This window comes from Solanum lycopersicum, chromosome 9 (assembly GCF_036512215.1).
Source record: "Solanum lycopersicum chromosome 9, SLM_r2.1".
In the NCBI taxonomy this organism is placed as follows: Eukaryota; Viridiplantae; Streptophyta; class Magnoliopsida; order Solanales; family Solanaceae; genus Solanum; species Solanum lycopersicum.
Genome location: NC_090808.1, coordinates 66915344 through 66927852, shown reverse-complemented (window position 1 = coordinate 66927852; position 12509 = coordinate 66915344). Strand labels below are relative to the sequence as shown.

The following is a 12509-nucleotide window of genomic DNA, read 5'->3' as shown; positions in this document are numbered from 1 at the left end:
CCTATGTTTAAGCCTGCCCTATTTGCTCCCGCCCTTCCCCTTGCCATCCCTACCCTTATGGGGATATTAGAAGATATAGCGATAGCTTATGTAAGGTAGATAAGCCAAAGAAAAAAAGTCATCACTCTAAGCTAATTGTGGTCATGGAACTAGTTCCCATTGATAGTATGCACAACACGTTAACGACTACGAATAACCAAAATATTTAAGAAGATAGGCTGTAGCACATATGATTAAATGAGTTTGTTTTCTCAATACATTGACTATGAAATTAAAGTCATCCTTTGCACTTTTAAAGGTTATCGACATGCCTAACACTGAATTCAATCTCGAAAGAAATAGATGGAATCCAATATCAGGTGATCATCAAAGCCTGATGTGATTCCACTTGCTACAGAATATCTTATTAGCTAATTGTACATCACATGTTCAGTTTACAGCTTTGATATGACTTACACGAAATAACTTAAATTTTAGGACGGGATCTTGTAATCCAGCAGTGTAGAAGTTCCATCGAAGCCTTTCTTGCGGAAATAGTCTGTATATTCCTTCACTGTGGTTGCACGATACTTTGGAGGATTACATTCTGATAACAATTCCTTAATTGGTCCATAAATCCTTGGAGAGGGAAATGCACCAGTGCTGAAGAAACACGGCACTGATATTCTTGGACCTACTTTGTTCGACAATACTCTATGCTCAACACTTATATACTTGTCATTCGATATGAGCTGAAATCAGAAAAAGTTAAAGCAAAATTTTATATCAGTACCAAAACACACTATACGAATCAGTCTAATTAAGAATGTGAGTTCAATTGTGTGACCGTTGAGCTTTCACATGATATGATCACACAGTTCAACATCTCGCCACCACCAATTACAAAACAAAAAGAACTTTCACGTGATTGGACTAATCGGGATTGCACATGAAAGGATATGTTGAAGACATAGTTAAGTAAGTAAAAGTACAACTCTTTTTCACAGCTTAAGTTTTTAGGAAACGAACGCTAACCTGTAACAGATCTCCAATATTCACGACTAGAGCACCACGTGTAGGAGGAACATCAATCCACTGATTTTGGTGACGGACTTGGAGACCTCCTATATCATCTTGAAGAAGCACGGTAATGAAAACACAGTCCGAATGCTGTCTGGTGCCTATGGTGAGTTCCGGCTGAGGACATGCTGGATAGTAATGTTGGGCAATAGATAGCCCTTCAGCACAGTTCATATCTTTAAGATGACAAGGATTGAGACCGAGACCCTCGGACAATAACTCAAATAATGAGCAGCCTAATTTCATCATCTTCTTAGAGAATTCAATCAAAATCTCCCTGCAGAATGCAAATTAGTCTGCTCAATTGGCTAGACGAGTTGAGGTGTCTAGACGTGCATATTCAAAGTTGAAGTGCTTACTTATTGGCCAAATTTGAGTGTTTTTGTGAAAATAATGTGTTCTTTCAAGTGTGAGTAAGAACATACCTACATACTGTGGGAAATTCCTCTGGACTAGGAGGATTAGGACACATAAAACAGTAAAGTGAGTCTCTCCAGCTAGCTGCTGGAACAGAGGGGCTAAACAAATCAAAGTTGCTAACATGTGCTACTTTCTTCGTAGTATCTCGAGTGTAATATCGTTTCTTTATCTCCACATCTTGCTCGAAAAATCTTCGTGCTCCTTGCAACATTTCTTCAAGGACAGGTAATGGAATGTCATGATTGACTACTTGAAAAAATCCCCATGTCTCTGATGCATCTCGAACTTTGTCAACTATATCTTTATGCCTTATTGGATGATCAATGCCTTCAAGATCTATTACAGGAAAAACAAACTCCTCCTCAGTATAGCCTGGGGAGTTTTGTATGCTTTCTCGTGGATGAACGAATATTCGAGGCACTTCAGTACTATTGCAAGCATCAACAAGTCCTTTGACACCAGCTTTTGTGTCATCAAAGGCTTTTAATTCACTATGTTTATCATAATTTGGCTGTAATGTAGCCTGAAATTCTTCATTCATGGAGAAAACCATCTTTTCTTCTACTTTTTCATTACTATTGTAAATACAAAGTTACTTCACTTGTGAGATTATAAGATGGACAAATCTGAACGGCAAATGGCAAAGTCAAGATTTTCACTAAAATAACGAGATTCGAATATGAAAAAATAAATATAAAAAAAATTCAACTAATATTGTATATACATTACTCTTCGAGCCCATCTAGCTCCGCCCCTATCTTGAGAGAATTATGTCCACTCTTTTGGAAAGATAAAGGACGCATCATATAGCTGGAAAACACCTAAATAAAGCTAAGATAAGTTTTTATTTAAAAAAAGGGATAATGCCAAGTACTCCTCAACCTATGCCGGAAATCTCAGAGACACACTTATACTATACTACGGTCCTATTACCCCTGAACTTATTTTATTAATAATTTTTTACCCCTTTTCGACTTACGTGGCACTATCTCGTGGACCCAACGATGGTTGACTTTTTTTTTCTAACTAGTGCCACGTTGGCAAAAAAGGGTAGAAAATTACTTATAAAATAAGTTCAGGGGTAATAGGACCTTAGTATAATATAAGTGTGTCTCTGGGATTTCGGGCATAGGTTGAGGGGTACTTGTGCATTATCCCTTTAAAAAATATAAGAATGTACATCTATAAATTTATTTATTTTTTTTAAAAAAAAGGGACCAATACTCTTTTTGTGTGTGTCTTTAGCTCCAATTATTGAGACGTGGAATAAGAAATTAATTGGTTCTTCTAAAAATAAAGAAGCCTCTTATTTCTTTATGCTTGCTTAGATGTTTTTGGAATAATATATTTTTGTGTTATGTAACAAAGTAAGGTTTGTATTGATTGTAAAAGAACTTAAAAAAAAAAAAGGAAATTAGAAAAGGGAGATTTTAGAGTGCTATTACAAAATAGCTATTTAAAAGAAAATAACATAACTCCTAGCATAATAGTAATGAGATAGTTTATGTTCTATATATAGGCATCTTTAGTGCACAGACTTATACTTTTAATCCAGGTGTTCCAAATATAATTTGACAGTATATCAATTGGATCTTGTATTGTGGCTAGATTCGTAATTGTTTATTTATTAAATAGTAAAAAAATAAATAAAGAGCACACTTATTATTTAAGAAAATATATTTCTAAACACGCCCTAAAAGGTAAGTAAACACCACATATAGTTCTCTTTTTGTCCAAATTTATGTGCTATCGTTTGACTTAACACAAAATTTAACAAAGAAAGAAAAGCTTTTAAAATTTTTGATTTAAAATAAATTTTAAAGGTTTGTACAATATAAATTATCTCATGAAGATGAGAAAGAAAATTTAAAGTTAAATTATTTCTAACAAAACAAAGATTGACATTTTTTCAGATAAATTAAAAAGAAAATATGTCATGATAATAAGACATACGGAGCATTATTCACTAAACCATATCTTTTTGTGGTCCTTCTATATATATTTCCTCTTTCTTTCTTTGATTTGATGATAAAATTTGTGCGCAACTTATTTCATAAAAAGAAAGGTTAATTAATTCAATTCCCTATTTCTTGTTTTACTTTGATTTTCTCTTCTATGTTCTGTTGTTGGAAAATATAATATCAAAAATAATAATACGAAATATAAATAATTCAATTTTAAATATATATGAATATTTAAAATATTAATTATATTTTAATCTATAAAAAAAAAGGCATGTGTATGTTTTTATAAAAAATGACAGGTGAGTGAACTCAATCTATTTACCACATCATTCTTTTGTGGTGCATTTAATTCACTTTAAAAATTATAAAAGGATATTTAAGCGCTCGTGTAATTTAAATATTAAAATAAGTTATTCGATCAAATTTAAAGATGCTTTTTATGTTATTTTCTCTAAAAGAAATATAGTTGTCAAAGAGTCATCTTTTTTGGAGAAATTGCAACAATGAAGCATTTGGCAGTGTATGTTATTCTTTTACACCCTCCTTATCACTTGTCCAAGTATTTATGTTTAATATTAACATTTATTTATCATCATACTAATATTTATCTAATTTTTAGGATTATTATTTTGCTAAATAAAAAGTTGAGTACTATATTAATATATTGTGAAATTTTAATTGTTCCTCAACAATTTTTTTGGTTGTTAAGGCCAAACGTCCACTACATCAATAAGAAAAATTCAAAATGACGAATATAGATTATGTTGAGATGGTTGAAATTCCTCTGTCCTTAATCAGACGTCATTTCAGATTTTAAAAAGAGAATAAAACTTAGGAGAGAAAAGTGTTTTATACTAGCAATCTTGATTTGTATAAACCTTGTGTTCCAGCTGCAAGTTGGAGAGACAATTTTATGTTTCATGGCTCCGAATCCTCCCAGTCTACAAGAATTTCCAACTCCATGCGGATAAATATTTTCATTTCTTAGTAGCTCAGTTGGTTGACTATTTAACAATGGAGTATGCTTAATTGCTCTCATGGATCCAATCTTTTTCAATTTCAGATAGTCAATCAATTGAGCTACTAAGATTTCTCCGAACAGTATACTCCAGAAGTAATATTAAGCATAAATAAATCATGTGTCATGGTATTTCAGTATATTTATTATCCATTAAATAGAAGTTCTTGCATTACAATCCCCACATAACTAGAATGTGAACCAAACGAACCCTAACGTTTAGATTTTGTAGTGAGATAGATTTGAAGTTCCATCAAGTCCTTTCTGGCTGAAATGATCATAGAAGTCCTTCAGTGTCGTTGCACGATACTTTGGAGGATTGTTTTCTGATAGTAACTCCTCAATTGGTCCATAGAGTTTGGAAGATGGCAATGGCCCTGAGCTAAAAAAGCTTGCTATTGATATTCTTGGACCTATTTTGTTTGACAATGCTCTATGATCTACACTTTTGTACTTGTCATTTGATATGAGCTGAAAAATACAAAATTCACACAAATATAATAAAAGTTGATTATGACCCTATTTATACTCCTCCTTCACCTACTGATTATAGATCCTGAATTCGATTGGTTAAGAAGTAAGAATAAGAAAAATACTTGTTTAATACATACACGTGATACTATCATACTCCTTCTTTCGCCTACTGTCTCTAGATCCTGAATTCTACTAGCTAGGAAGTAAGAATAAGAAAAAGACTAGTCTTATACATACATGTGATACTATCATATTCCTTCTTCACCTACTGACTCTAGATCCTGAATTCGACTGGCTAGGAAGTAAGAATAAGAAAAAAGACTTGTCTTATACATATATACGATACTATCATACTCCTTCACCTACTGACTCTTGATCCTAAATTCGACTAGCTAGGAAGTAAGGATAAGAAAAAGACTTGTTTATAAATACATGTGATACTATATATATATCATACTCGTTCATCACAAATGTACTGACTCTAGATCCTGAATTCGACTAGCTAGGAAGTAAGAATAAGAAAAAGACTTGTCTTATAAATACATGTGATACTATATATCATACTCGTTCATCACATATGTACTGACTCTAGATCCTCAATCCGAATGATTATTAAGAAGTAAGAGACTTGCCTGGAGAACATCTCCGATATTGATAACTAAAGCTCCAGGTGTAGGAGGAACATCAACCCAATGATTGTGATGAAGAACTTGGAGACCTCCAATATCATCTTGTAGAAGGATTGTGAAGAAATCATTGTCTGTATGTTTGCTAAGACCTATGGTTAAATCTGGCTGTGGACATGATGGATAGTAATTGCACAAAATGCTAAGACCCTCTGAACATTCCATTTCTTTGAGATGACTTGTTTTTAGACCAAGAGACTCTGAGAGTAACTCAAGCAGAGTGCATCCCATTTTCATTACATGGTGTGAGTACTCCATTACTATTTCCCTTCAAGAATGTAAGTAATAAAGTTTATACAAATAATAAGTTTTGAAAAGAAAGGTATACAATATGCATCATTTCTTATTAGTTTAGTTATTCCATGTGTATTTTAGTTTAGGCATAATATATAAATATGACCCTTAACTTGGCGTCAGTTGACAATTATGACTCTTAACTTTGGAAGTGTACAAGTAGACACTTAAATTTGTATAAAATTGAACAAGTAGACACCCGTGTCTTACATGGCATACTACACGAAGGACACAAAATTTTCATGTAGGGTGCCATGTAGGACGAATGTGTCAATTTGTTCAATTTTATACAAGTTTGAGTGTCTACTTGTGTACATATAAAGTTAAGGGTCATAGTTGTCAACTGACACCAAGTTAAAAATAATGTTTATATGTATTATGTCTTTTATTTAATATGATATAGTATCTGACTGAAAATAGAGTTTAAGATATAAATTGATTTTCATTGGAGTACGAGGGTCAACCAACTTAACTTTCATTGTGAATTCAGACAAATTCTTGAATTTTTCTAAAATTAGACTTACATATTTGAAAATCATGCTTACAAAAAGTACTAACTCACAATAGTTAATAATTCAAAATAATCTACATATAAAATATGGTTAATGAAACTCTTTGACTTTTCAAAAAGTAACATATAATAATATCACATAAAATGAAATGGACGGCGCATATTATTGATAGACATGAAAGAAAATACTAAAGCAATAATTGAAAATTTAGGTTCATTGAAACAACCAACACATCATCATCGAATGGTATCAAACATTTTAAAACATCCCAAAATGAAAAGAGCGTGATATAAAATGAAGACAGAGTAATTTTCCGAAAATACATACCTGCAAGCCTCAGGCAATTCCTCAGGATTAAAAGGCTCAGGACCCATAGTAGAATAAAGTGAGTCTCTCCAATTTACTGCTAAAGCCTTAGGGTTATACAAATCAAAATTGCTATTATACACCACTCTCCGTGTATAATCGCGATGATAATATTTCTTCTTAACGTCAATATCTTGCTCGAAGAAACCTCGTGCTCCTCGTAGCATTTCATCCAGGACTGACATCGGAATACCATGATTGATCACTTGGAAGAATCCCCATGTCTCTGAAGCATCACCAACTTTTTTAACAATCTCTTTGTGCTTGATAGGATCTTTATTGATGTTTTCGAGATCTATTATTGGAAAAACAAAACGTGTTTCCTCCAGGCTCGGGGAAGGCCCCGAGCCTGAAACCTCTGGATGGATGAATATCCGAGGTACTTGAGTAATTCCAGCATCAACAAGGCCTTTAACACCGGCTTTCGTGTCATCAAAGGCTTTTAGCTCTATATTTTTATCATAGTTTGATGAGGACGTGTCTTGAATTTGTTGTATCATTTTGTACGGTGACGGAATCAAAAGTTTCACCGATAAATTCAAATCTCTTTTGAAAAAAAAAAATCCTATTTGATGCAAGTTTTATAAAAGGTTAGATAGATGATAAGAATAAGATTCATTTCAAACATATTAATTAATAGCCACTTGTTTGGCAAAAAAATTGACTTTAAGCAGCAAATATTTCAGTTAAATCCTAGTGGACTAGTGGTGCAATGAGTTTATATTATTTAAAATTTTAAATGGTGTATTTCACGTGTATGAGCAATAATTTATAAAGTCTCCGCTTACCATGTAAATTGCTGTTTAATGTTTAAAATAATATCATAGAAAATATCACGATAATAATAGCAAGTAATTATAATTAAATAACACAGATGGCGAAAATAAGTTAAATGAGCCGATAAGAACTCCAACAACATTAATTAAAGTTGAACTGTACATCGCCAAACTAATGACGCTTTCAATAGTTTTTTTTTCATACTAAGACCTCGAGCTCAAACACGAAACTCAAATCCCACATTATAATCCAGGTTGGTACACCAACAAAATTTACTGCAGCATACCTACTATGTGTTTTTATTTAGTGCGCACCTCCATTACTGTTGTAGGTACTTTACATTTGGCAAATGATTATTTTTACTCATTCATTATACTATAAAAATATATTAGTACGAGCAACATTTTCAGTCAGTACATGAAATAGTACAACTGCTGCAAAAAGAACCAACATGGCTACAGATGATAACAATGTAAATATCAACTACATTTTTCTCATATTGCACTGTTGATATCTAAATAGTGTTGGTTCAAACGTTTAAAATTGCCGGCTAAAGGAAAAAAAAAAAACAAAGATGAATATGCTAAAAAGGGTTGGGAAAGTTCAACCGTAAATAGAAAAATACATCGTAAACCTGCAGGAAAAATATGAAATCGCGAAACCGTTGCAACAAAAATGCACCTTCCCTTCTTAATTTGCTTTTGCCTTTGGACCCTTCTTCTTTGAAGATGAGGAGGATGATCTCCTGGGCATTGAGTTCTTCATGCCAATGAAAAACAATAGTGCACCTAGCAACGCCAAGTTCTGTTCAAACGAGTGAAGAGACGTACTTTTTATCAATACATTGCAGATACGAATACCAGATGAACGTAAAGTTTGAAGAGCAAACCAATGGCTAACCTGAGAAAATTTGAAAAAGAGTTGAACGAATTCCTTCTTGTCAACATCATAGTTGTAGAAGTCGTACAAAACTGGGGAAGCAACGGCCTGATGTATCAGCTGTGTAAACAAACAAAGATAAGGATAAGTGAGGTATGAGACAAAAAGGTTCAAACAAAATAGTTTCCCAAAAAAAAACCCCACGAAAGCTACTATACAATGTAAGTCCAACAAGAAAATGACGCATAGTAAGATACAAACCAGAAGAAGAGCTCCAAGAGTGCTGCCGAAGACGAATAAAAGGCTTCCAAGACCCTTCAAAACTATGGCCCCCAAAATAAGATGTTTCATCTGTAAATAACATATCATGTTAAGTTAGGTACAACTAAGAAAGAAGGTCAAATAAGTTGAGCCAAAGTGATACCTCTACATGGGGTAATTCAAATCCGATGTGTGTTGCCACATGCTTTGACAAAACATTGAACTTTGGTGCTAAAGCCTTTGCTGCTGGCCCGCCATCAGACCCAAATTCACTGAACCTATAACCAGAGCAGTTGATGAATAATGATCAGTTTACGAATAAAATATAAGGGCAAAGAAATTATAAAATAATTTAGAAAGTTCCCCTACTCCTAGCATTATGTACGCGGACTACATTATGTACGCAGACTACATCCCAATGTTGCAGTCCAAGACAGTCAATAGTTTAACTTTTCATAAATTCTTCAGCCCAAAACATTCTAATGTAATATCAATCAATGAACTAATCATCGAAGCTCAGTAGATAGAAGTGCCACGCAGTTGGCACTCTGGTACATGTTTTATGTTTAACACCATTTCAGTTGTGTTATTGACCTCTAACATATTCCTTTTTGCTTCATCTATAGCCATTTGGTAGTACAGGACTCAAGAAAGAGAGTCAAGGAAGTAGGCTGTATTTTCTATATCGGGCCACACAAACCAAAGAGGAAAATGCAAGTTATTGACTTTTTAAAGGCTTGAGGAAGGTCAGATATATGCACATGAAATGGAGCAAAAGAAACATTATGCAAGTCATCATTATGTCCTTCAGAATTAGCTTCCATACTAACAAGTATTATATAAAAGGGTATACTTGTTCAATCAATTTGAAAATGAGTATTGGCAAGTATTCCATAACAGACTCAGTAGAGAGAGTGGTAATAGTTTACACCATAGAACACACATACTGTACCATTGACAGCCTTAACACCAATACCAAATTCAAGAATCTAGATTGGGCCTCACATTTAAACTTCGTAATGTAATTTCCTCTAGCAATATAAAACTCCAATAACAGATCTACTTTACCGGGTAGTGTTAACAACACATCAAGTGCCAGCTTTATAAGCATGCCACAAGTACAAAGAACACAAACCTTGACTCAAGCTATGTAATCTTTGCACCATATATCCAGTCATATAGTTGTAAATCTACATCTTGAATGGATCAACACACAAGAGCAAAAAAACACAATTCCAACCAAAAAGTTCCAACTTCAACATCAAAGTCAAGAAAATCAACTTCAAAAACATTGAGAGATCTCCAATCACAACCAATTGAGCTGATTCCAAATCATTACACTAATTCATCCAAAACTTAGTCATCCAACTCTGTTAACAAATCAACTCAAACCAAGTACAAACACGAGAAGGATCTACTCCCCAATGGCGGAGTATTCAAGGCATAGTAGTAACAACTAACAACCTAAAGATCCCAGATTTGAATCTCAATTACAACACTCCTTTACTCAATATAAGCTATAAGCACACAAACTAACAAAGACACCATGCTAAAAAATTGAACTTTAAGCTTAAACTCAACTCCAAAAGCTAACTTACCACGAAACAACAATAATATTCCAACACCTCACCAAAACAAATAAGCGGATCTGCATGCTGGCCAGTAGAAACTAACCAAAAGAATTGCAAAGTGCAACTCATACTGTCATCAATTACATAATATGCATAAGGTCAACGTGTACAGTCAATTACATTAAAATGTTGGATCTATCTCCTAAAGCAAAGAACAAAACCCTAGCTTTCCTCACTATACACATCCTACCACTCCGGCGAAAAATTACACTATTTGTACAAAACTAAATTTATTAGTTATACATAAATAGTAAATATTGAACCCCTTTGGGTTCTTCAACTTATTCGTGTGTTTACTTTTTCATATTTTGAAAAAAAAAAAACTAAAAACAGAGCAGATCTGAATATGAAAAATGAAGAACTTACTCTTGATAAGCGGAGAGAACAAAGACGGATACGAAGAGAAGTCTTCCAACGAATGACATGGTCGCCATTACAATGCAAATGGGGATTCAAATTTCTCTCTATAAAAGAGAAAACAGAGATGAATTCAAACAGAGAGAAAAAACAGGGATCTTGTTGGTCTTTGTTTTCCTTTAATTTATAGGTAGTAGTAATACTTGTTAGAGTAAAAAAAATTGTTCTTTGGTCCCCTTAGTATCGGGGAATTCAAACTTTAGTATTTGAAGTCACTTTTTTAATTTTATTTGTTATGTTTGATTTTGATATTTATTTACATTATATTTGTATTCACGTTAAAAAGTAAGAATATTAATAACTAAAATATGCACAATAGTTATGAATTTTCATACAATAATATATTTCTTTTAAGAAATATAGTTGAAGAAGTTTGGGATGGAGAATTAAGAGATTTTATTATTATTCTTAGAAATACACAAATGAATCGATTGAGTTTTATATTTGAAGAAGAAAAAATAATATTATCGTGAGGCTTTTAAGAAATACTTTGAACCTAATAAGGGCCATGAGTTCATCCAAACTTTTTTCAATTAAAAATTATTAAAATTATTTCTAGAGTACGAATAATATAACGAAATGTGATTCTATCACTATAGAAGATATTATATTTGTTTTTATTTATCATAAGATATTTAATATCAATATTAAAATCTCATTAATTCAAATTTACCTCAAAAAGCTCATTGTAAGTTACAAACTTGCAATTTAATTACTTAAAATTTTTTTAAAATGATATTTTTCTTCGTATCAAACACAAATAACAACTCTTCTCAAATATGTCCACTTACCTTTTTTTCCTTCTCGACGGCTTATTTATATTTGTAAAATTTAAATTTCCTCCATACCTACTATAAATTTCTCTATGCAAATGGCAAACGCTCGGGAGTAAGATAAAAATAGTGTACTCGCTTTTTTGTTTGGCCATCTTTGAAATGTACGGTTGATTGAAGGAGACACGTTTTAGAACCAATAGCATTGAGAAACGTGGCAGCTTGAGTAAGCGAGTAGTTTCATTCTTTAAGTAGGTGAGTATGGAAGAATTATTTTTGTGGTCTTCTCAAATATGTCCCTTGGTTTTAAGAGTAGTTTCTTGTTGAACTCCTTTATGACTTTTGTTCCTTTCATTTTGGTCCCACACTCAAAAAATAGTATTCCCTCTAATCATATTCAATTGTAATATCTATAGCGGTGTTAAGTTATATTATAAAAGTTTGGGAGAGAATGGTGAAGTAGAAAGTGAGAAATAGTGTGTTTATTTTAGAGAATTAATTTAGATTTATGTTAGGGTGATTTATGGTAGAAGTCATTCATTTTGTGAAGAAACGATAGAATTGTATTGAAAAAGAAAGAGGAATATATATATGGTGTTCATTGACCTTGAGAAGACTTATGATAAAGTTCAGAGGGAAGTTTGGTAGCGATGCATGAGGCAAGAGGTATATCAATGACCTACATTAGAGCGATAAAGGACATGTACGAAAAGGCTAAAATGTGGATAAGACAAGGGGAGGAGATTCTAGAGCACCTTCATGGGGAGATCAGCTTACACCAAGGGTCGAATCTTGGTGTGTTTCTGTTTGTCTTTGCGAAGAATGCTTTAACGCTTGACATTCAAGATAAAATGCCGTGATATATGTTATTTGTGGATGACATGATGAGACGCGCAAGAAAATTGGTGCTAAGTAGGCGTAGAGAAAAACTTTAGATGCTAAAAGGTTTATGTTGAGCCGAATCAAGATAGTATATGT

At 33.0% G+C, this 12509-nt stretch overlaps 3 protein-coding genes across 3 annotated transcripts; all 3 read right to left on the bottom strand.

Moving 5' to 3' along the window:
- Nucleotides 1–204: 204 nt before the first annotated feature.
- Nucleotides 205–2319, bottom strand: LOC101245098 (1-aminocyclopropane-1-carboxylate oxidase homolog). The gene is made up of 4 exons (XM_004247660.5): nucleotides 2204–2319; nucleotides 1485–2105; nucleotides 1015–1336; nucleotides 205–731 (listed from the first exon to the last, which is right to left on the bottom strand). The coding sequence occupies exons 2-4, from the start codon at nucleotides 2030–2032 to the stop codon at nucleotides 474–476; spliced, it is 1128 nt and encodes a 375-aa protein (XP_004247708.1). The 5' UTR covers nucleotides 2033–2105; nucleotides 2204–2319; the 3' UTR covers nucleotides 205–473.
- Nucleotides 2320–4563: 2244 nt separating this feature from the next.
- LOC101245697 (1-aminocyclopropane-1-carboxylate oxidase homolog) lies at nucleotides 4564–7729 on the bottom strand. Its single transcript, XM_004247662.5, has 3 exons — nucleotides 6755–7729; nucleotides 5568–5889; nucleotides 4564–4932 (listed from the first exon to the last, which is right to left on the bottom strand). The coding sequence occupies exons 1-3, from the start codon at nucleotides 7291–7293 to the stop codon at nucleotides 4681–4683; spliced, it is 1113 nt and encodes a 370-aa protein (XP_004247710.1). The 5' UTR covers nucleotides 7294–7729; the 3' UTR covers nucleotides 4564–4680.
- Nucleotides 7730–7911: 182 nt separating this feature from the next.
- LOC101246566 (uncharacterized) lies at nucleotides 7912–11229 on the bottom strand. Its single transcript, XM_004247663.5, has 5 exons — nucleotides 10708–11229; nucleotides 8874–8988; nucleotides 8711–8800; nucleotides 8471–8569; nucleotides 7912–8374 (listed from the first exon to the last, which is right to left on the bottom strand). The coding sequence occupies exons 1-5, from the start codon at nucleotides 10773–10775 to the stop codon at nucleotides 8261–8263; spliced, it is 486 nt and encodes a 161-aa protein (XP_004247711.1). The 5' UTR covers nucleotides 10776–11229; the 3' UTR covers nucleotides 7912–8260.
- Nucleotides 11230–12509: the final 1280 nt, after the last annotated feature.

Excerpts from the sequence above, each read along its gene's own strand:
- LOC101245098 (XM_004247660.5), bottom strand. The coding sequence starts at position 2,032 with ATGGTTTTCTCCATGAATGAAGAATTTCAGGCTACATTACAGCCAAAT. Across the intron at positions 1,337-1,484 it reads GAATTTCCCACAGTATGTAG|GGAGATTTTGATTGAATTCT; the intron begins GTATGTTCTTAC and ends TGCATTCTGCAG. Across the intron at positions 732-1,014 it reads ATATTGGAGATCTGTTACAG|CTCATATCGAATGACAAGTA; the intron begins GTTAGCGTTCGT and ends TTCTGATTTCAG.
- LOC101245697 (XM_004247662.5), bottom strand. The coding sequence starts at position 7,293 with ATGATACAACAAATTCAAGACACGTCCTCATCAAACTATGATAAAAAT. Across the intron at positions 5,890-6,754 it reads GAATTGCCTGAGGCTTGCAG|GGAAATAGTAATGGAGTACT; the intron begins GTATGTATTTTC and ends ACATTCTTGAAG. Across the intron at positions 4,933-5,567 it reads ATATCGGAGATGTTCTCCAG|CTCATATCAAATGACAAGTA; the intron begins GCAAGTCTCTTA and ends TGTATTTTTCAG.
- LOC101246566 (XM_004247663.5), bottom strand. The coding sequence starts at position 10,775 with ATGGCGACCATGTCATTCGTTGGAAGACTTCTCTTCGTATCCGTCTTT. Across the intron at positions 8,989-10,707 it reads GTTCTCTCCGCTTATCAAGA|GTTCAGTGAATTTGGGTCTG; the intron begins GTAAGTTCTTCA and ends CTCTGGTTATAG. Across the intron at positions 8,570-8,710 it reads CTCTTGGAGCTCTTCTTCTG|CTGATACATCAGGCCGTTGC; the intron begins GTTTGTATCTTA and ends TTGTTTACACAG.